Here is a 21,372-nt window from a genome sequence, read left to right on the forward strand (position 1 = left end):
ACCGTGTAATCCCAGTTGCCAATGGGTTAAGAGAGTCTTTTCTTTGTTGGAACTGAAAATCATTTAGAGTTGATAGTTAGTTATGTTGGTTTGGCACCTTTCCGCCTGGCGCTAAATATAGAATGAGGCACAACATCAAAGTTCAAATGCATGAAGCGAGGGAAATTAATTGCACAGCCATCAGAGTGATTTAGACAGGCCCCTTTTGGTTTTTCCCTCTCTAGAACAATTACATCGCGTTTCTTAGCCATCGCCTTAGGGGAATAATAAAGTCAATTGCGTCCTTTTCCACCTGGAGTGTAGGGAGTACGGAGTAGATGTAATGTAGATGTACGGAGTAGAAGTCCGTTGATTGGGGCTTGGTGGATGAATAAGCAGGCCGGTCAATCTCTGGCGATTCCATCAGCCACTTTCCCGTACCATACGCAAGCTGAACATCAGCCCAACCTTCCACGAACGACTTGTTCTCGTCTCTGCTACTAAGCTTTCTACCACCACAAACAAAACACCAAGGATTGCAGTCTAACACAGAGGACAAAGGAAAGGGGAGGAAGAACGACAAGACATCTACATACAGATACCTGACAAGCTCCCAGAGGGACTTGGCCTGACCACCCACCCACCCTTCGACACCACCCTCCAGGGACTACTAGGCCCCCTCAAATTCTGCCCTTTGAGCCGCAGGTCTTCGTCATCGCCATTCGCGCCGTCATGGCATCAGAACCGGATTCTGTAGACGAACAGGATCCTCGCAATGCTGGAGATGGAAAGAAACAAAAGAGCCGGAGACCAGCCAGTGCGCATAATCCCTACTTCTCTACTTGGCTTCCTACATCCCAGCGTGTTTGTTCATATGGAGGTTGTTGCGGACAACGTTCAGCTGACAAAATGATATTGCGGCGACGACTCTTTTAGACACGGCATTCCGGCAACAACGCTTGAAGGCCTGGCAGTAAGTACCTATTTTACAACTCTGTTGTTAAGGACTATTACGCTTTTCTTCTTTATTTTTATTTTTATTTTTATTTTTATTTTTCTTTGGCGGTCATGGGCCATATATCGCTGACGCGGCTTTTGCGACAGGCCTATCCTAACTCCGAAAACTGTTCTTCCGTTATTCTTCATTGTCGGAGTTATATTTGCGCCGATCGGAGGTCTACTGATATGGGCTAGTTCTACTGTACGCAATACATCCCTGTGTTCTTGTGTGGTTTGGGGAAGGCTTTGTCCGGGCCAGTGACCGATTGCTTGCTGATGCGGCTCTTCCGGGATAGGTACAAGAGGTGGTTATTGATTACACGAATTGCGCGGCCGAAGCTCCACTTGACAAACCCGAGCCTATGAACGAAGGGAGATACAGCTCGTCATTCCGGTCCCGAGAGATTGATACCCCATCTTGGAAGCGTGAGGAAAATGTGAACAGAACCTTCCCCGGTGGCGTATCCGTGAACTCAACCGTATGCTCGCTGTATTTTGATATCCCAAATGATATCGGGCCATCGGTATTCCTCTATTACCGCCTCACCAACTTTTACCAAAACCACCGGCGATATGTTAAATCGCTGGACCTAGAACAACTCAAGGGCAAGGCTCTCCCCAATAGCACGATAGAAGGGAGTCCCTGTGACCCTCTCAGGATTGACCCGGAAACTAAAAAGGCATATTATCCCTGTGGCCTCATTGCGAACTCGGTTTTCAATGACAGTTTCTCTTCCCCTGCCCTCCTAGGAACGTCGGACACACCATTCTATGAAATGACCAACAAGGGCATTTCATGGAGTAGCGACAAGCAATTATTCGGGAAGACTGAATACAAACCCGATCAGATCTGTCCTCCTCCCAACTGGAAGGAGCGATACCCCAATGGCTACTCCGATGAGACTCCTCCGCCAGATTTGCACGAGTACGAAGAACTCCAGGTGTGGATGCGAACGGCAGGCCTGCCGACTTTTAGCAAACTGGCGAGACGAAATGACAAAGACATTATGAGGGCTGGCGATTATCGAATTGACATTGATGACTGTACGGTTCCTTCGTCCTCAACCGCCGTTTTCTACTCCTCTCTTACTCCGTTTATGTACCCCTTGGCTAACAGACATTTTCACAATCAGATTTCCCAGTCCACCGCTACGGAGGGACGAAGTCTATTGTGATATCCACAAATACGGTGATGGGTGGTAAGAATCCATTCATGGGAATTGCATACGTAGTCGTGGGTGGGATTTGCATCGTTCTCGGCGCCTTGTTTACACTGGCACATCTAGTTAAGCCACGGTTCGTCCTTCCGCTCCCTCGCCTGTCTTGTTTTTTTTTCTACCCGGCCAATAATCCAAGCACCATCTACCAAAATCGCGTTCGGCTAATCCAACCTACTTAAATCAAATAGGAAACTTGGTGACCACACGTATCTGACGTGGAATAACGAACAGCCGAGTACAGCCACCGCGACCGGTCGTGAAAACCGATTCGGTGGCAGGTCATGATTCATTACTTGTAGAAAATTGATTTCCGCTTTTTTTCCCCATTTGTTATCAACGATTTCTTTGCAGTTCCTACTCTGTTCATTGTGAGGGAGTGATTGTCATTAGGGATTTGGGTCTGGCGTTATTTTTCTTTCCTGTTGAAAAACCACCCCCCCACCCCCCATTTTTCTTTCCTCATTCCCCTTAAACTCCCTTTTTTTCTCTTCGTTTCCTTGCCATTATACATTACATCTTTGGGACGATAGCTGAAAAGAGCTCCCATTTTTTCTCCCATCTTATATTTATACATGTTTAGGCTACTCGCTTGTATATTCTATCTTGTTTTCTGGCGTTTTCTTGGATCCTCCTTTCCTCCTTTTCTCCTTTCCTGCTTTATCTGATGTCGCAATTTGATTTCGAAACTATTTCTATATATTTCTTTTCTTTTTCTTTTCTTTTCTTCTCCATTAATCCAATGGAGGCAGTACAAGTTGAACACCCCACCAAGGTGTTTTCGCAAATATTATCCAGCACCCATTGCAACTATTTCGATGGCCTAGTAGGATTCTTTCAAATAGTTAGCGGAATGGAAGTATACTACTTTCTTCTACGTGTCTGAGTTTACTATATGGGCCGCGAACCCTCCTCATATCATATTGGAGACGTTATGTTCCATCAACTGTAGATATGCGTACGAAGGAAGTTGCTTAACAGGGGCAGATAGATATCATTGCGACCTTAATGGTTTCCGTCTTGGGGTTGACTTTATTCGAGATCAGCCGAGCATACTAGTTTGCCTGGTAGAGAGCCATTTCTACGGAGTACTCTGTGGATAAACAACTATTATGATGGCCCCGCGTTTTACTGTGGCGAACGAGCAAAAGAAGATAGTGAGTTTTGTAGAAGAGAAAGAAGAAATTGACCGCCAATAATTATGAACACCCCGTTTGATCATATCTTCGTTTCCCGCCACCCGCCTCCCATATTATTATTTTCGAAAAAAAAAAAAAAAAAAAAAAAAAAAAAGTCCGCATTTCGCAGAGATGATCCACGCAATAAATATTCATACTTCATGCTGCCCACTAAACAAAACAGATAATTCGGACTAAAAATATTTAATTTACCGTTTCCGTTTTTTGCCCTTGTCACTATCATCGAGCCCGCTTTCACGATCTTTCTTCTTCGCCTGCCTCTCAAGCTCATCCCAGTCTTCACCCGCGCTCTCATCCTCATCACCGCTAAACGCTTCGTCGCTGGCCTCTGCACTAGCCTCATCGTCAAATTCACTATCATCTTCAGAGCTCTCATCAGAAGCTGCGAGTTCGGAGTCTGACATCTCGAAGGCAGACTCCTCTTCCTCCTCTTCCTCTTCCGAGTCGGACTCCTGGCCCAAGAAGGCCCAGCCACCATCAACGAAGAAGCCGTGCGGATCACTAGTGACTGTCTTCATAATGGCGCCCCAGTTGAGGTTGAGGGGGCCTTCAGAAAACGCAATGTCGACCGAGTCAAGCCAGTCTTTGACACCCTCTAGTGACTCGACGGGGATAGTATTGATATGAACCGGGGGTCGGTGGAAGTCTTTGAAAACAAACACCATATCGAAGTTTTTGAGGCCAAACTGGTTTTCGCGAACGTCCTGTTAGCCCCGTAAAAATTCCAAAGACACAAATATGGGAAGAACAACATACCTGGACACGCTCCAAATGGGCAACCTCAATTTCACTCAACGTCACCACTAGGAACGGAGGCTCTGTCAATTGAACAATAGCATCCGTGGTGGGCTGGATGAGCACATTAGAGCGGTTAGGGACACCGTTGAAACCGATTTCTCGGAAGGGAACATCAACGTCAACCCCCTCATCTCTGCCAGCATCGGAGATCTTCTCGGCAAACGCTTTGAATTCTCGGTCCAACGCAAGTCGACGGCGTCTTTCTTCTTGCTCAGCTTCGAATTCCTCTTCGTCTCCATAACGGTGCTTCCGTCTGCGATTCCCTGTTTCATCAAACTGCATTTCCGTAGCTTCCCGATAGAACTGGATGTCCTTGGTCTTCCGTTTACCAATCATGATAGGAGTTTTTAGGTGGACATGAATGATAACAATCATTTCGTGTGCACAGGGCTGGAAAAATAAATGTTTGACATTGCTGAATAAAACATCAACATGCTCACTCCGTAGTGGCGACTGATATCGGAGACCGTTCTGGTGGATTTCAACTTCTCCTGGTACTCTTTTTCCATCCAGCGGTGGTCGAAGATACACATCAGGAAGCTTTGCAGGTCGACGATCTGGAATATATCTTTTGTTAGTAAAATCCAAAACAGCAGATAGACGAACAGGAGTTTATCATACTTCTAATTTCAATAAGCTTGTCCTGCTCAACGACATCTTCCATCTCCTTCTTTTCTTGTTCGCGCCTGAGAGCATTTTTCCGAAGCTCAGTAATATCTTGCGCAACTTGCGCAAGTCTGTCATTGTCCTTCGATCTTAATGTCAAATTCCTCACGAAATGCGCGGATGGATCTTCGAACGGCTGGTCATCTTTCCTACCTACACCTTGTCCAGGAGACAGGAAGTTGATACGTAGGTATGCGTATTCCCCTTCATCGCTTTTGCTCGCATTTTTTATGGTGTTGATGTGGAACGGAACAGGCCGACCCATAATAGGAACGATCACGGTTGAGGCTTTGTGATCAACGTACACCGTCAAGTCTTTAACTCTAATGGGAAGCTGGTTGTCTCGCTTGTAGGATTCAAAACGTTTGAACTTTTTCTGTAATGTCCCATTCTGATCGCCTGTGGTTCCAGCAAAACGTTCTAAGCCTTCTTTGAGTTTCTTTGCAGCCAACTCCTTTTGGTGTTCACGTCGACGGGCTTCTGCGCCTTCGTTAATCTGCGTTGGTCGTTCAGCTCTCAATTTAGACTTTGTGATATTTTTACTGGCGATGGCACTAGACTTTGCAGTTTCGCTTTTGACTTTTGGCTTCTCAGTCTCTTCTTCGTCACCAAAATAAAAAGAGACAGAGTCCATGTCAACTCCCGCATCTTTCGTAAAGATATGGGGCCCACTTTCGCCAACACGAACAGTGTCCGTGATAATCATGGAATAAGTTTCGTTCTTCTTGTCCTTCGGATCCGGGTCTTGAATGTCAGTAAAGCCGATCATGACACAGAGGGTCATTCCGCTCTTAAGTACTTTGTTGTTTTTGCCGTTAAGAATCATATTGGAATCTCGCAATTCTATTCCAATTCCGGCGCCGATATTCTTAAGGAAGTGCTTCTCCAGCTCCGGTTTCTTGGCTTTTATCATTCCAAGCGCTTTATTATACAGGTCCTTGGCCACAGCCCCATCACGGATGTCTTTCATGACAGCTTCTTGGATGCTTAACAAGAACGTGTAGTTGGTCTCTTGAGATTTGCTAGGGTCGACCAAAAACGTCCGTGCGATTACGGAACTGTAAGTCTTGTAGCGAATACCAAATCCAGCGATGATAATACCGGTATGGAGGTTGTTGGAGTCGGGAACGGCGGTAAATCGAAGATCGTAGCTGCCACCACTTTGGATAATGGGGCCATAAGCCCAGTCGATTTGTTGTGGATCAAACTCGGCGGGCAGTTTAGCAAGCTTCTTAAAGAACTTTGCATCATCAATTTTCGCATCCACTCTGTTTGCCAGCTCCCTATGAGATATCTTTTTCTCCTCGTCGAGAAGCTGGGACATTTCGTCCACAAAGTATTCTGACATGAGACCGCTACAGGCACGGGAGGCATTTCGCATCGAGATCTATTAACCTAGTCAGGACGGGGTTCTCCGTGAAGATATAGAGAAGTAAACTTCTTACCAGTTCCTCCGGGCCCTTAACAGCGAACGCAACGGATGATAGAGCAGGCGCAATATCGACCTCCTCTACCTCTTTCGATATTTCGCCAAACACCCGCTTCCACTCCTCCGCGAACGGACCGGAGGACGTATCTTTAGGTAGGGTGCCCACTTTCTTCTATAGATTTGCGTATGGGTTAGGCCAGATCAGTTGGCTATCAAGGGGAAGAAATGACAACCTACCCCGGCGCTTTTTATGACATCCAGACATTTCTCGAAAACCTTCGTTCTCTGTTCGGCATCTTTGGTAGTGACGAGGATTTCAACTGGTATCTTTCCACCCTTTAGATGTTCAAGATGTTTTGCTATAATACATGCAAGTTAGCACTAAAGTAATTGATCCTATATAAGAGGGGTGGGAGGCGTTGGTATGATGTTACCTTTCTTTGTGGTTGTTACCACATACATGGCCTCAGTTGTGAAAACGAATAGAGTCGCCGGGAACTCATAACCCAGCAGCCAGAACTAAACAGTAGGATAAAACCGATTAAACGAAGGTCTAAAACGAGAGCGTTAATGCCAACAGCATGGGACATCAAACTTACGTGCATAGCATTATTTTTCTGAAAGGAATTTGCCTCCTCTGTTCTTCCCATAAGGATCACAATCGAACCAGCGCCCCCAAACACAGGATTCGACGATCGCTTGTCTGCTCTCCATGCTGAATAGAAGCTAGAGAGGCGATTGAAAAACGTCGCTTTGTCAATTTTTATCTCTTCCGCCATCTTTGGCAAAAAGATATTCTAGGGCCAGGAAGGGAGTTATTGAGGAGGACTGTGAGCTTCAATAGGTGGAAAATTACTGAGCTACCACATGGAAACGAGAAGAGCAACAAGTCGCAAGGAACACTTGGAAGCGGAAAAAGGTGCTGGAGGATGTAAGAGTGAAGTCGAGGGAGTTGACGACTGACAGAAGAAATCTTGCGAGACGGCTGCTGTCTTGCGGCGTTTGACGTGACGCTGGGAGAACGCGTTTGTGCTTAGCCCAATTGAGTTTAGCGTAGATCTTGACTTAAATGGAATGTTTGCTTTGTTTGCACTTCGGCGCATTTTACTCGTGAGATATTATTACATACATTTGGCTGGTATTTTGGCCTGTCGACAGCTCTCTTTATTCATTTGTTAATATTCTCCACTCTCTCGTTAATCTTTGCGATCATGATATTTCTCTAGGAACGACACGGCTCTAGTTTCATCGCCCCAGGAAGTCAATCTTCTTTGTACAGGTCCTCGAGTAAACTCCATCCCATGGAGCCATCGCCCGCAATCACTTCAGTCACGGAACTATGTCCATCGCTTCTGTTGACCCCTCTAATACCAGCTTTGATGAAATCCCCTCGGCCGACTTAGATTCCTCGGAGGATGGAGCGCGCAGGAAACCTCGAACAAACGCCGCTACAGGCGCATCCGCGGCGGGTGTTCGTGCCCTGAGCGCGCAGGCTGTAGCCTTCTATTTCAGAGCCCCTGCCAAAGCGTTTTTTCGCACACGAGTGGAGTAGGTGTTCTACTTGTATTTATCATGTTGTATTCAGGATAGCTGTTGACGATCTACTTCCGTAGCTATATGGTACGAAATCTCCTAGTTTTAGTTAACTACCTGCCTAGGTGACTACCTAGGTAGATGTCTGCTTAGCACCTCCCTGCATAGATTTGCTTGCACCGGCCAGAGTCACAGCCAGGCTGATTGGTAGACGGATATCCCTAGGCTCTAGCCAAAGCTATCAACCCGCGAGTCGCGGAGGGCGGCTGGTCATGGCATACGACGACTCCAGGTCTCCTTGCCCACGCCGTCCGCACATATGGCTGGCGTTTCCTTCCAGACCAAGTCCTCCCGCCGCTCATGGGAAATGTTGTGTATGTCATCACGTCCCGCCAAATCCTATTTTAAACAGTTAAATTTCTTTGCTGCGGGATATGATATTTCTGACCCATTGGCACTATTCTTTGCAACAGGGTTGGGGCAGTTCTATATACTTCATATCTCCAAATATTAAGCGGACTCCATGAGCCTACATTACAAGCGACCAAGCGCATTTACCCACCTCCAGCTCCGAGTTTGACGTTCACGGCCGGTTTTGCCGCGGGAGGAATACAATCCATCATTGCAGCCCCATTAGATGCGCTCCAGGTGCGATTTAGCACCAACGATATGATGAAGGGCCAGTATAGGAACGTATGGCAATACGGAAAGCACAAACTTCATGAAATAGGCATCCGGGGCATCTTTTCTGGCTGGGGTCTGTCATTCCTCAAGGACTCCTTCGGTTCTGCTCTCTTCTTTGGCATGTTCGAAACGATCAAGTCGCAAGGATACTATACCTTTGTTAGATATTATTACGGCTCCCTTCAGCCGCACCGGGTCGAGAAACTGTCTGTGTCAACAGCAGGCATTTCATCTGGAGATATCCCCACGATCCGACCGCACTATGGTCTAGAACCGTGTTTCCTGATGTTAGCCGGCCTTACGGCGTCCCTGGTGCAGCAGTTTGTGCATCATCCTCTCACTCTGGTGCAGACGGTCTACTACGAGAGGTTGGAGCACATCGATGCGATGGCCAAGTTGGATCACTCGGGAAGAAAGATGATGAAGCATCACTATGAAGCGTACTTGGAACTGTTTATGCGATGTCAGAGGCGGGCGTTACGAGCGGGCGGCTGGCGCCCGTGGCTTTTTGGGGGCTTCTTTGGGAATGCTCTCCGCCAGGTGCCAAGCACTAGCGCCGGTCTTATCATTTTTGAGCTGGTGCGGCGTAAATATGGGGTAGATGCGGAGGTGGTGCATATTCAGCAGGACGGGTATGATATCATTTTGAGGTGATGATCGTTTCTGCGGGGTTTGGATGTCCCTTTCTTTTATTTTTTGTATTTTTTTGGATGTTGGATTTCTAAATGCTTGGGGCAACGAATCTTTTTTGTCGGGGTTTTGTTTTAGAATATATACCACAGGTAGACTATTGTTTTCTTTGGGCGTCTTGGTTTTGTTGCTATATAGATAGGAGTGTTTTACTAGACAATAACCACCAAGATATACATAAATAAACGTACGCCCAGCCAGTGTCCAGATTCATCCATTCATGTCTGTGTACGGATGATTGCTTCGAAGAAAAGAATAATGACGTATTGTCTGTCCCCTTGACCCAGTCAGCCACCGTCTGTTCTGACAAGCGATGGGTGGGACACCATCGCGTATCATGTACGGAGTACGAGCAGCTGATGATGGGCAACAACGGCGCAGGGATCTGCCTGCAACAACCGAATGCTTCGATGTCCATAGCCTACAGGAATAGTATCTCCCTACAGGCTATGAGCTAACGGTTAACAGTGCCCAGGTGCCAAGCACTGAGTCCCGTGACCCTTTTCCATCCAATTTTTGGACGTCCCCACAGATCGCCTACCGTTTAAGAGACTCCACAGGGACCATATTCTGGTGATCCATGAGCCCCAAGTCTGCTGGACATCAACTCCATATTTTATGCTAGCTCCGCTGGATTTTGGGGGTTCGATGCTCTATCTCAGCACGTACTACGTACATAATATCTGTGCAAGGTGCTGCCAGATTGAGGATTAAGTATGATGTCCACACGAATGCCCCTCTTCTCTCCTCGGGCTGGGGGAACGATGTATGAGAAGATATAATAGTATTATGCTGTTGTTTAGTATGTTCCCGCTGAATGTGGGGGAAGCTTGGATGGGGCAATAAAGAGGGGACCATTGTATCTCTCCATAAAATAATAAACTGTGTGGTAGGGGATAGCGCTGAATAATTGAAGGTTGTGGGGTAGAAAGTTCATATTTTGTTGCTCTGTAGTCTGTATGATAGTCCGTAATAGTAGTATCTATTATAAAGGATTGCTGGGAGTGAGAGGAGTTGTGTCAATGGTGTTGGATGGAGGAAGTGGACTCGTTGTCCTCAACCTATTTTCATATACTCTATTCCTCGATTTTGATATCTACGCGCAGACGCTGAGCCACGCCTCAGGCGAAAAAAAATATAAACCAAAAAAAAAAATAAATAAATAAATAAATACGAAGGAAAAAGAAATGCGCTGATTGGATAGTTTTAGGGTTGCGCCACTCCGAGGCTGCGTGGCCGTGTTGGTGGTTGGTGTGGAAATAATAATGTGCCTGTTTCGCGTATCACCGTAACAACAAATACACCTCCAGTGTAGTGTGCCTTTGAATCGGTCTTGGCTTTGCTCTCTACTCCTATCAGAGTGTTGCGGTCAACAGCAGTAGGACAAGGAGAGCGTTGGATTTGATTGATTTGGTTCTCTCAGAAGAAGCAAAAGCACACTCAATTTTGATCAACTTTGATCAGTTTTGCCCTTGTCTTGGACTGTATAACTGAAAAGCTCCCAACCCCTTTTTTTTCCTGGTTAAAGTTACAAGACGTCACTTACATAACGCAGAATACGGAAACTTCGTCATCCGCAACCAGAACCACTTGTGCAAGAAAAATATCGAGATACATGTAGCCAGGTACCACTGCTGCCATTTTTGCTGTAAAGAGACAAAGACCACGTGTACTGACCACTTACGGTACGCCAGGAAGTTAGCGGGAAGTGTCCACCGTCTGGGGCTGATTGTAATACCTCCAACAATAACTACTAGACTATCCTATCTTATTCCTAGTCTGGGAGAAACGAGAAACAAGACACCAGCAGATACAGCAGAGCCAGCAGAAACAACCGAGACAACCGGCATCAATATTCTATCATCATCATTATTCCAGCGTTGTTGCCACCCGTCCATACAGCGGCCAACCAGCTACCAACAACTTCCACTACACCCGGACTAACCACGCATCTCAGGTTCCGCAACAAATCAACAGCCAGCCAATCCACCGACAACCCCGGATCTTTCGATGCCCCGTCTGTCCTTTCTTTCTCGTCAGATGTCAGGCTTCCCATCTCCTCCTTGGCTGACCCCGTAACCACCAACGCAGCCCGTCCCCATTCTCCCGTCTCGTCTGCTACAGAACCACTCCTCCTGATCTTGATCACACCCCAACCAGCCAACCCGTTGGAGAGAGACCGATCACACCTCACCCACCCGACTCCTCCATCCCACTCCTCTTCCTACTCTCTCCCCTCCCCTTTCTACGATTTCCTCCGTAGGGCTGCTCCCGCCAGCCCTCACCTCCCACCGCCACCATTTCTTCCTCAACACCCCCCAAGCCTCCCACCGCTATCCCCCTCCGGTCCCTTTCTCCTCAATCCCGGCCCTCGCCTGATCCACCTTCCGCGCTGTTAGACTTTTCACGCGAGAAAGAGGGCAACCGGCGGCTTTCTTCTTCCTCTCTTCCGCCTTCCGATTCAGACTCCGACTTCTCGGTTTGGTCAGACACTGGCGACCTCGCTGAACAACTAGCCAACGAAGAAGACCCTCTTCAGATCCATCTCCGTCATTCGCTTGAACATTCCGCCTTTGGGCGAAGCGGCTTTCGCTCTCGCGGGAAGCGTTCAAAACGGGTGCACTACCCAACTGAAGAGCACCCTCACGGAACCCACCATCACCATCACCACCACGAAGGCCACGGCAACGGTAACAGTGATAGTGGCCTCTTCAAGGAGATCCGTATCCCAACCCCAGCTCCTCGAACTATCTCGAGAGTGGAAAGAATATTAGCCGTTATCATGTCCCCTGGGGCCCCGCGAAAGGCCAGGAGCAATGGCCTGGTGGGCAAACCATTACTGTATGGACCTTCCCCTCCCTATGTATCTCTACACGGGCATATATCTATCAGGACAATTAGATTACTGACATTTGATTCCTCTCCCACAGATATTTAACGAGTGTTTTTGTGTCATTGGGTGTTTTCCTTTTTGGATATGATCAAGGAGTTATGTCAGGAATTATCACGTATGTACACCGCTTCATCTATGCATATATACACATGCATCGAAATCCCTAGAATCTCACAGTTCGTTTTAGGGGTGCCGATTTCAAAGACTATTTCAACCAACCGACTATGGCGGAGATCGGTACCATGGTTGCCATTCTGGAGATCGGAGCGTTCATTTCCTCTCTTATCGTTGGAAAGATTGGCGATATCATCGGCAGAACGCGCACCATTCTCTACGGGTCCATGGTGTTTTTCATTGGGGGTGCTTTCCAGACTTGCGCTACGGGCATTCCTATGATGCTCCTTGGTCGTATCATCGCCGGTTTGGGCGTGGGTGCCTTATCTACTATCGTCCCTGTTTATCAGTCTGAAATATCGCCTCCCCATAATCGAGGCAAGTTGGCTTGTATCGAGTTTACTGGAAACATTTGTGGTTATGCAGCCAGCGTTTGGGTAGACTACTTCTGCAGCTTTATCCCAAACAACTGGGCTTGGCGGTTACCTCTTTCGTTACAATGCTTTATGGGTGCTCTTCTGGGTTTTGGTAGTCTTATTATCTGCGAATCTCCTCGGTAAGTTCCTGAACTTGCTATATGTCCGTACAATATCAGTTTGCTGACATCGTAGAAAATATAGATGGCTACTAGATACAGATCGCGATGAAGAAGGCATGGTCGTCATTGCCAACCTGTACGGTGGAGGTGACCTTCACAATGAGAAAGCCCGTCAAGAATACCGTGATATCAAAATGGGAGTCTTGATTCAGAGACAGGAGGGCGAACGGACATATGCAGACATGTTTCGCCGCTACCGCAAAAGAGTTTTCATTGCCATGTCTGCCCAAGCATTTGCTCAGCTCAACGGCATCAATGTTATTTCCTATTATGCCCCGTTGGTCTTCGAATCCGCTGGCATGATGGGACGTAAGGCAATCCTTATGACCGGCATTAACTCGCTATCCTACCTGGCTTCGACGATCCCACCTTGGTACCTTGTAGACCGCTGGGGTCGACGTCCAATTCTGCTTTCCGGCGCCGTGGCGATGATTATATCACTATCCTTTATCTCCTACTGGCTCTACCTTGATATTAAATTAACCCCAGTCCTCACCGTTGTTTCCGTCATGGTTTACAACGCCGCGTTCGGTGCTTCGTGGGGCCCCATCCCATGGTTGTATCCACCGGAAATTTTACCACTCAGCATTCGAGCAAAAGGTGCGAGTTTGAGTACTGCTTCCAACTGGGCGTTCAATTGGCTGGTCGGGGAAATAACCCCAGTCCTGCAGGAAACGATAAAATGGCGTCTTTATTTGATGCATGCTTTCTTCTGCGCATGCAGTTTTGTTCTAGGTAACCCGAATACCAACCAATCCTTACTCCCCTACTTTTCCGTACTAACTCCCTCATTTCGCAGTGTATTTCGTCTACCCCGAAACCAGTGGAATCCGCCTTGAAGACATGGATGCGATCTTTGGCGATGGAACTGCTGCTCCAACACCAGCCACGCCCGCAGAACGCGACGCTCTCATGGGCATCGGATCACCGGTGCCGTCTCTTGATATTCGAAGGTCTCCTGAGGGCTATCCCGGGGCCGAACATGCGATCCCAGGACTTGACATTAACCCACCCGAGTCAAGTAACAATAATTATAAAAATAATAAGTCTGATCGACCCAGCACTGGCACGGTAGAACGATCTGACCGCCGCGAAGGAATTGGTTCGTGGTTAGCTAGCATGATTGGGCGGGGGAGAAACTCCGGCAACAACGGTGATCAGGGACGATATAGTCGGCTTGACCAGGATGAAGAGAGTTAGAGTGATCATACTTTCAAAAGAGACAAAAGATCAAAAATACATAAATGTTGTGTTTGCAACGTGAAGGAAGGAGGGCAATTTTGGCTGATTGCGGTAGGGGAGGTGGAGCAGGGAGCGTACATCCTTCATCACACCCGCTAACGCTTCTCCAGCGAGCTCATTTTCTAGACCCAGGGTGGTACTACAATGTTTTTTTTTCTTCGGTGTGTTTTTCCTTTGATACTACCCCGCATCGGTTACACTTGATTGGGATCATTTCTTATTCAGCTTTTCTAGACCTCTGAAGTTTTATACAGTCTATTCTCCTTCCTGAAATTTCCTGGTCCACCCTTTGCGCCCGGTGGGAGCCAGGAACACCCCACACACACACACCAATGTAGACGCCTTTTTCTCCTCCCTATTATTTCTTTCTTTCATATTTCCCATTTACATTATTTTTTCCCTCGGCTTTTCTTTTTCGTCCCGGTGGCATACACGCTGGGCATTCAATTCTCCACTTTTTCCTACAAGTTTATTTTGAACATCTGGTTACATGATACATGTGCGAACTTTATTATATATTTGCTGTAATATTTCCTCATTCTTCATTTTCATATTTTCATCTTATCTGTCCGTCTGGCTGGCTGGCTAGGTCAGGGGAGAGAGGGAGAAAGCGGAGAGTAGACGCTACACATAGCCGGTTCATGTACATGTACATGAGAGTGCAACATAAACTGTTAATCCTTTTTCTTGTTTTCTTATTGCATTTTACATTTTATTATTAGTTTTAGATGGTCAAATCTGTGTTGGGTAATTTTATTTTATTTTATTATTTTATTATTTATTATTACTATTATTAACTTATTATTATTTTAAGACACATTTATTATTGTTAAATAGGGGCTGGTTGGATCCAGGGTTTGATACTCGCTAGCTATGGCTTTCAAACCTGTTACATTAAACTCCATATATATATATACTTGTTTGAGGGACCGGAAACGTTTGCAAACAATAATCGAAACTGATCTGCAACGTCACGTATTTGAACACCTTGTTCTTCTGAGATACACAGATCCTTGGATATAATATATAGATAGATCACCACCGAGCATCATCATCAGCATCATCTTTTTCTTCTACTCGGCTTCGAGAACCACCGCACATACCTGATCACCTGATAATATCCCATGCACCCGCCTTGGCACGTAACACATGGCGATGTAAGCGTAATACCGCGCCCAGCACAGGCCAACTACGGTGCAAACACACCCGCGGAGCAGGCCGCAATACAGCCGCGGTACACATCGTACAGTACAGCCTCCGAAACAAGCCCAATCCCAAAAGACCAACGATGCTTGTTTCGGCTTCAATCATCCATCCTCTTTTTCTAACTCCTCCTGGTTGGCGAACAACAATCGTCTCTTTTTTCTCTCTCTTCTCCATTTCTTTTACTTTCTGCTCTTCTTCTATATACCTCTTCTCATTTATTTCTTCTCCAGATTTTTTTTCTCTTTATTTCTCCTCCTCCCCTGTCGCCCGTCCTTGTGCTGGGCGAAACAAATTAAACCCATATCCTTGCTCAATTGGCCTGCCCTATCTCCAAAGCCCCCGTTTTCCTCGCCGTTTCCTTGTACAGTAGTTTATTCCTTCATTCCTTATCGTCGGGTTAGCTTCTTCTTTTTATTTTTTAAACCATTTCATTTGGAAAACAACGGGTTACATTCGCTCATACTTCCGCCCGCCTGCCCTTCAAAGAACTCGATTTCGTTCTCGGATGCTTATTGCGAGAGGGAGCTGTTCGACCGGATAATTTCATTTCTATCACGCTACGCTGAATCCATCTGATGGATATTGCTCTTGTCCATCTTTACTTTTAACTAGCCTCGTTGCGTTCTCAATCGTGTACCTCCTACGGTTTCGGGACCTTTTCGAATAAGCCTGTTCAACAGGCTCCTGATCCAAAGCCTCCCCTTCACCCCCTCTTTCTCCTCCTCCGCTATCTCTCTCCCGTCAACATTCTCTCCTACTCTTCCACCCTTCATGGCGGCCCATGAGACTGCCACGGCCACTGGCACCTCTCAGAACCCTGATCTACGCCGAAGAAACGTCACCGGTTCGGAGAAAGATGGCAGTGGGGTTAAAAGACACACTCCGTTCGAGGTTGACGAGAAGAGAAAGAAGCAAGCACCACGCAAGGTAATTTTTTTTCAATACCCATGGCTTTCTTTTCTGTTGAGGCGTGGACCACAATCATCCCTTCAATTGCCATAAGCTTTGGTCCATCAATTTAACTCTGGTTTGTCTTTTCCGGTCATAGTCTACCTTCATCGATGTCCTAGACGAGTGGGAATTTATTATTGCTCCACTGATATTCACTGCGTTCTCCTTCTTCACGCGAATGTGGCGTATTGGTAGATCAGATATCGTAACCTGGGATGAGGCTCAGTAAGTTGTACCAGGGTCCAAATTGGTGATTGGTAGCCGCTGGAATGATAGGAGCTACGACGTGGGTTTTTTGCTGTCGATCCCGCTGCTAACCAACCGCGTAAACCCTGATAGTTTCGGCAAATTTGGCTCCCATTACTTGAAGAGGGAGTTCTATTTCGATGTACATCCGCCGCTGGGGAAAATGCTGGTGGGCCTCTCGGGATACCTTGCGGGCTACAATGGCTCGTTTGAATTCAAGTCCGGAGAGAAGTACCCCCCTGAGCTTAACTACACTTTCATGCGTTTGTTCAACTCCTTTTTCGGAGCTGTTTGCGTTCCCCTGGCCTACTTTACCGCCCGCGAACTAAATTTACGTCGCCCGGCTGTCTGGTTGATCACTCTGATGGTTCTGTGTGAGAATTCCTATGCGACCATCTCCAGATTCATTCTCCTTGATTCAATGTTGTTATGTTTTACCTTCACGACTACCCTTTGCTGGGCCCGATTCCACCGTCTGCAAAATAAAAGTTTCTCGGCGGAATGGTTCTCCTGGCTGTTTCTGACTGGGCTAAGCATTGGCTGTGTCTGCAGTGTTAAATGGGTGGGATTCTTCGTTACTGCTCTAGTCGGGCTCTATACAGCTGAGGATCTCTGGAACAAGTTCGGTGATCTCAAAATGCCCAAGGTAAGGGGGTTGGACCATTCAGTTTATTTCTTGTGCCTTTTTTTATGTATCACCGGAAATGTAACTAATATGCCCATTAACAGGTTGTGCTTGCAGAACATCTTGCCGCTAGGGTAGTGGGATTGATCATTATTCCGCTGCTCGTCTACATGTTCTCGTTCTATGTCCACTTCCTTATCCTCGAAAACTCAGGACCCGGCGATGCACAAATGAGCTCTCTATTCCAGGCCAACCTGAAAGGCACAAACGTTGGAAAGAATAGCCCACTTGAAATCGCCATCGGATCAAAGGTTACGCTGAAAAATATGGGATATAGCGGCGGCCTTCTCCATTCACACGTCCAAACGTACCCAGAAGGATCAACTCAGCAGCAAGTAACTTGCTACCACCACAAGGACACCAACAATGACTGGTTTATCTATCCGAATCGCCAGGAACCTAATTATGACCCGAACGATCCCTTGAAATATGTCGCCGACAAGGATGTCATCCGGCTCATTCATGCGCAAACAGGACGCAACCTACATTCGCACACCGTATCTGCACCGATAACGAAAAGCCACAACGAAGTGTCTTGTTATGGAAATACGACGGTAGGAGATGAAAAAGACCACTGGCGCGTTGAGGTACTCGGCGACGTCGCCTCTAGGGACCGGTCGAAGATTCGCACTTTGACGACTTCGTTTCGCCTCCGACACGCTGTGCTTGGCTGCTACCTTCGCGCTGGCACTGTCAATCTCCCGCAGTGGGGTTTCAAGCAGATTGAAACCACTTGTATCAAGGAAAATAACCCTCGGGACAGATATACTCACTGGAATGTTGAGAGTCATGTTAATGAAAGATGTAAGTTTTTCTCTCGTGCCTGTCGTTTTTGCTTCGAAGAGGCTGATCAAATTTCTAATACCTACTTTCTAGTACCACCTGGTGACCCCGGTTCCTATAAATCCCCCTTCCTACAAGACTTCATCCACCTCAACGTCGCAATGATGACCTCAAATAACGCTCTTATCCCTGACCCAGACAAACAAGACGAGCTCGCCTCACAATTCTGGCAATGGCCTATTCTCCACGTCGGCCTGCGCATGTGTTCCTGGGACGACAACGTCATCAAGTACTTCCTCCTCGGCAACCCCATCGTCTACTGGGGCGGCACCCTCAGTCTAGTCCTTCTCGGCGCAATCCTCGCGTGGTACCTAATCCGCTGGCAGCGCGGCTACGACGAGCTCAGCCTCGCTGACATGGAACACATCTACCACTCAGGCCTATACCCGGCGATAGGCTGGTTCCTGCATTACTTCCCGTTCGTCGCCATGGCGCGCGTGACCTACGTGCACCACTATTACCCAGCGCTGTATTTCACGATATTGTCCCTGGGCTTCTGTATGAATTGGTTTACGCAGAAGTTGCCCCGTTCGGTCGAGTGGGCGGTTTACACAGTTCTCTATGCAGCCGTTATTGGGTTATTTGTACTTTTCCGCGATATTGTGTTTGGGATGGAAGGTTCGAGCTCGAAATGGGCGCATCTGGGTTGGTTGAGTACGTGGCGGATTGCGTAGGTCTTTCGAGCTTTGGAAGGAAAGAGAAGGGGGGAGATAGAGACGTGTTTGAAAACGGAAGATGTATTGTTGCTATCTTATCATGCTACATTTGTGGTATTTATTTTGCTTTTCCTTTCTTTTAATTGTTGTGTTTCATTTTACAGTTTCTGAATGACGCAAAAAAACGGGAAAAGAATAATTTTTAGAAAAGAGAATGTTTTAATTTGTTTTGAAATACTTTTCCCCTTATTTTCTCCCTCATTGTTTCATTCCGCATGCTTTTTGTTTATTGTTTGTTTTATTTCCATTGTTATTGGCAGCGTTCTCTGTGAAACAGAATACATATTTGAGCAGGTAACTATGGTATGGCTTTGTGCATGGGAATGAACAGGGAAGGACAGTGATATGTATTGATTTGATATATGTACAGTTATCAATCTGGAATCTCTTCACATTTTGTCAGTTGTAGAACAGAACAGGGGAGTCTACCATGAGCTTTTTTTGTCCATTTGAAAAAGGGGAACGAAATTTCCTATCAGTGGTAGAGAAATCCCTTCCAATGAGGGTCCCTCATCACCCTCCCTCCTCTACTACTGGTCTGGTTCTTCTCCTTGAGTGAGCTTTTGAGCATATTTCTTCTGCAATCATTTGTCCATCTTCTTGGCCTCATTTTGTGAAGAGGTCATACAAACAACAAGAAATGTTATTTTCCATGTCATGAACAGGAGATTCAAAAAAATACAAATAAAATTGGGGCTCACCTAATCCTACAAACTTGAATGTGAAGTAGAACATCATAATACAGCACTAATAACAAAGTGGGTTGAAAGAGGTGGTTCGGAGGGAGGCTCAGCGGATAACACTGCTCCTGGAAAAAGATAATTAAGCATCACACCCCCTATTAAAATACCCTAGACATGAATATAGTTATGCTATAAGAAATATTATGTAAAGGCAAAAGAAAAGAAGGAAGGAAAACAATATTAAATAGAGATATGACGCAACTAATATAACAGAGGGGCAGAGGGGCAGAGGGGCGTATGTGGTAAAACAAGAGGTAGTGGTATAACAAGCCCGTTGACCCGGAACTGTTTCTTGAAAGGCAATAAAGTGAAATAGGCCAAAGCAGCGAGCGGTAATAAAAGGAGCAGAACTAAAAAAAAAAAAAAAAAAAAAAAAAAAAAAAAAAAAAAAAAAAAATTCAACAACATCCACCGCCGCCTCGCCCCATCGCATCATTAACGCCCAGTGTAACCGTCCTCTGCACGCGCCCCGCACCACCCGCTCCCCCAGTGGCTCCAAATCCCTTAACACCACTCCGCCGGTCGTTCAAGTCATACCGCCCGGCCTCGATGTTCCGGTATATCCGCTCTGCAACCTCCAGGAACGCCCTCTCAACCCCTTCTCCAGACTTTGCACTCGTCTCCACGTACCGCGAAATATTATTGGCTCGGCACCATGCCTCCGCTTCCTCTCTTGTAACTATAGCTTCCTTCTGAGGTTTACCGCCATCATCAGCGCTATTACTCCCTGCTAGAGAAGGGGCAGCAAGATCGCTCTTATTGCCAACGAGGATGACCACGATCCCTTCCTCGGCGATCTGGCGCAGGTCCTGCAGCCATTGCGTCAGGGAGGCAAAGGTGGAGGGACGTGTGATGTCGAAGACTAGGAGGGCACCGGAGGCGCCGCGGAAGTAGGAGCGGGTGATTGATTTGTAGGTTTCTTGGCCGGCAGTGTCCCAGAGGGAAAGTTTCATGCGTTTTTGGATGGGTGGGGATTGTAGTTTGCGGGGAGGGGAGGGCAGGCCGGATGGTGGTTGTGGCTGTTGATGGGGGGGTTTTCGCTTCGAGGGATCGCTTCCGTTCATTAATGTCGTAGGATCATGGGGGGTCGATGTAGCGGCAGTAGTGGTGGTTGTTTGGGACGGGGGGATAATCGGGAGGTGAGATGATGGGTCAGTAGACAACGAAGAGGGAAGGTCAAAGTCTATGCCAAGGGAATCCGAGGCTGGCGGCCCGACGGGGACGATGCGGGAACCGAATTCGACGCCAATTGTTACATCGTGGGATGAGGAGAAACGACCTTCACAGAGTCGGATGGTGAGCTGAATATGAAAGGGTTAGTTGGACGGAATGCGATAGTAGATATCTAGAGTAGATATCGAGATGGGGAGATGAAAATGGGAAAGGGGAGAGCACACGCTAGATTTACCGGTGCCGGAATCACCAATACAGACAAGCTTTGCGATGTAATCCCATGGCTGCGACATGAACGCAACTGGGCTGTGAGTTGAGGTAGTTATCCTATCTCGAAGGTGAGGTTAAAATGGTGAGTTGTTGGGATAGCGGCCGGAGGTAATTAGCCGGGTAGCTGCAAAACCGTACAGAACAAGTTAGATTTGAGCGCAGCGGAGATATGTAGAGCTGTAGCGGCGGAGTAAGAGAACAGAATTGAATGTAGGTTTTATTGTATGGAGGATGTAATGTTTTGCGTGTGTGTGTGTGTGTGAGAGAGAGAGAGAGAGAGAGAGAGAGCTGCGAGATTGAGCTCTGGTGAGGCAGAGTTATGTTTATGGGGATGATGAGGATGCTCCAGCTAGTGAGTGAACGGGACTAAACGGGACCAAAAGGTTCAGTCTCCTTGATGAGCGCTGTATGGTCCGGTCCAACAGGCGTATCTGTAATATTTATAAATATATACAAACGATAAATATACATACAAATATACAATATAGATATATATAA

At 46.9% G+C, this 21,372-nt stretch overlaps 6 protein-coding genes across 8 annotated transcripts; 4 read left to right on the forward strand and 2 right to left on the reverse strand.

Moving 5' to 3' along the window:
* The first annotated feature begins 186 nt into the window (after positions 1-186).
* BDCG_05666 (LEM3/CDC50 family protein) lies at positions 187-6,803 on the forward strand. The gene is made up of 7 exons (XM_045421351.1): positions 187-796; positions 916-952; positions 1,084-1,180; positions 1,275-2,022; positions 2,112-2,274; positions 2,387-5,048; positions 5,114-6,803. The coding sequence occupies exons 1-6, from the start codon at positions 712-714 to the stop codon at positions 2,481-2,483; spliced, it is 1,227 nt and encodes a 408-aa protein (XP_045277255.1). The 5' UTR covers positions 187-711; the 3' UTR covers positions 2,484-5,048; positions 5,114-6,803.
* On the reverse strand, positions 2,990-7,278 carry BDCG_05667 (FACT complex subunit spt16). Its single transcript, XM_045421352.1, has 7 exons — positions 6,887-7,278; positions 6,722-6,806; positions 6,525-6,646; positions 6,304-6,459; positions 4,814-6,245; positions 4,151-4,749; positions 2,990-4,080 (listed from the first exon to the last, which is right to left on the reverse strand). Exons 1-7 carry the CDS (start codon positions 7,064-7,066, stop codon positions 3,583-3,585), a joined length of 3,072 nt encoding a protein of 1,023 aa, XP_045277256.1. The 5' UTR covers positions 7,067-7,278; the 3' UTR covers positions 2,990-3,582.
* Positions 7,279-7,428: 150 nt separating this feature from the next.
* Positions 7,429-9,438, forward strand: BDCG_05668. 2 transcript variants are annotated; one of them, XM_045421353.1, is made up of 4 exons: positions 7,429-7,835; positions 7,901-7,907; positions 8,046-8,194; positions 8,294-9,438. In XM_045421353.1, exons 1-4 carry the CDS (start codon positions 7,627-7,629, stop codon positions 9,156-9,158), a joined length of 1,230 nt encoding a protein of 409 aa, XP_045277257.1. In that variant the 5' UTR covers positions 7,429-7,626; the 3' UTR covers positions 9,159-9,438. The 2 variants fall into 2 exon arrangements, with proteins under 2 accessions (XP_045277257.1, XP_045281356.1); XM_045421354.1 differs by having other exon boundaries at positions 7,433-7,835; positions 7,901-8,194; positions 8,294-9,402.
* Positions 9,439-10,510: 1,072 nt separating this feature from the next.
* Positions 10,511-14,860, forward strand: BDCG_05669 (MFS monosaccharide transporter). The gene is made up of 6 exons (XM_045421355.1): positions 10,511-10,819; positions 10,889-12,035; positions 12,125-12,202; positions 12,275-12,757; positions 12,822-13,534; positions 13,599-14,860. The coding sequence occupies exons 2-6, from the start codon at positions 11,977-11,979 to the stop codon at positions 13,997-13,999; spliced, it is 1,734 nt and encodes a 577-aa protein (XP_045277258.1). The 5' UTR covers positions 10,511-10,819; positions 10,889-11,976; the 3' UTR covers positions 14,000-14,860.
* Positions 14,861-14,919: 59 nt separating this feature from the next.
* On the forward strand, positions 14,920-19,773 carry BDCG_05670. 2 transcript variants are annotated; one of them, XM_045421357.1, is made up of 6 exons: positions 14,920-15,643; positions 15,734-16,174; positions 16,296-16,423; positions 16,538-17,090; positions 17,174-17,933; positions 18,006-19,395. In XM_045421357.1, exons 2-6 carry the CDS (start codon positions 16,019-16,021, stop codon positions 18,644-18,646), a joined length of 2,238 nt encoding a protein of 745 aa, XP_045281357.1. In that variant the 5' UTR covers positions 14,920-15,643; positions 15,734-16,018; the 3' UTR covers positions 18,647-19,395. The 2 variants fall into 2 exon arrangements, with proteins under 2 accessions (XP_045281357.1, XP_045277259.1); XM_045421356.1 differs by having other exon boundaries at positions 14,920-16,174; positions 18,006-19,773.
* BDCG_05671 (RAB2 protein) lies at positions 19,261-21,369 on the reverse strand. The gene is made up of 2 exons (XM_045421358.1): positions 20,829-21,369; positions 19,261-20,732 (listed from the first exon to the last, which is right to left on the reverse strand). The coding sequence occupies exons 1-2, from the start codon at positions 20,895-20,897 to the stop codon at positions 19,830-19,832; spliced, it is 972 nt and encodes a 323-aa protein (XP_045277260.1). The 5' UTR covers positions 20,898-21,369; the 3' UTR covers positions 19,261-19,829.
* Positions 21,370-21,372: the final 3 nt, after the last annotated feature.

Source organism: Blastomyces dermatitidis (genome assembly GCF_000003525.1).
Source record: "Blastomyces dermatitidis ER-3 genomic scaffold supercont1.6, whole genome shotgun sequence".
Classification (NCBI taxonomy): domain Eukaryota; kingdom Fungi; phylum Ascomycota; class Eurotiomycetes; order Onygenales; family Ajellomycetaceae; genus Blastomyces; species Blastomyces dermatitidis.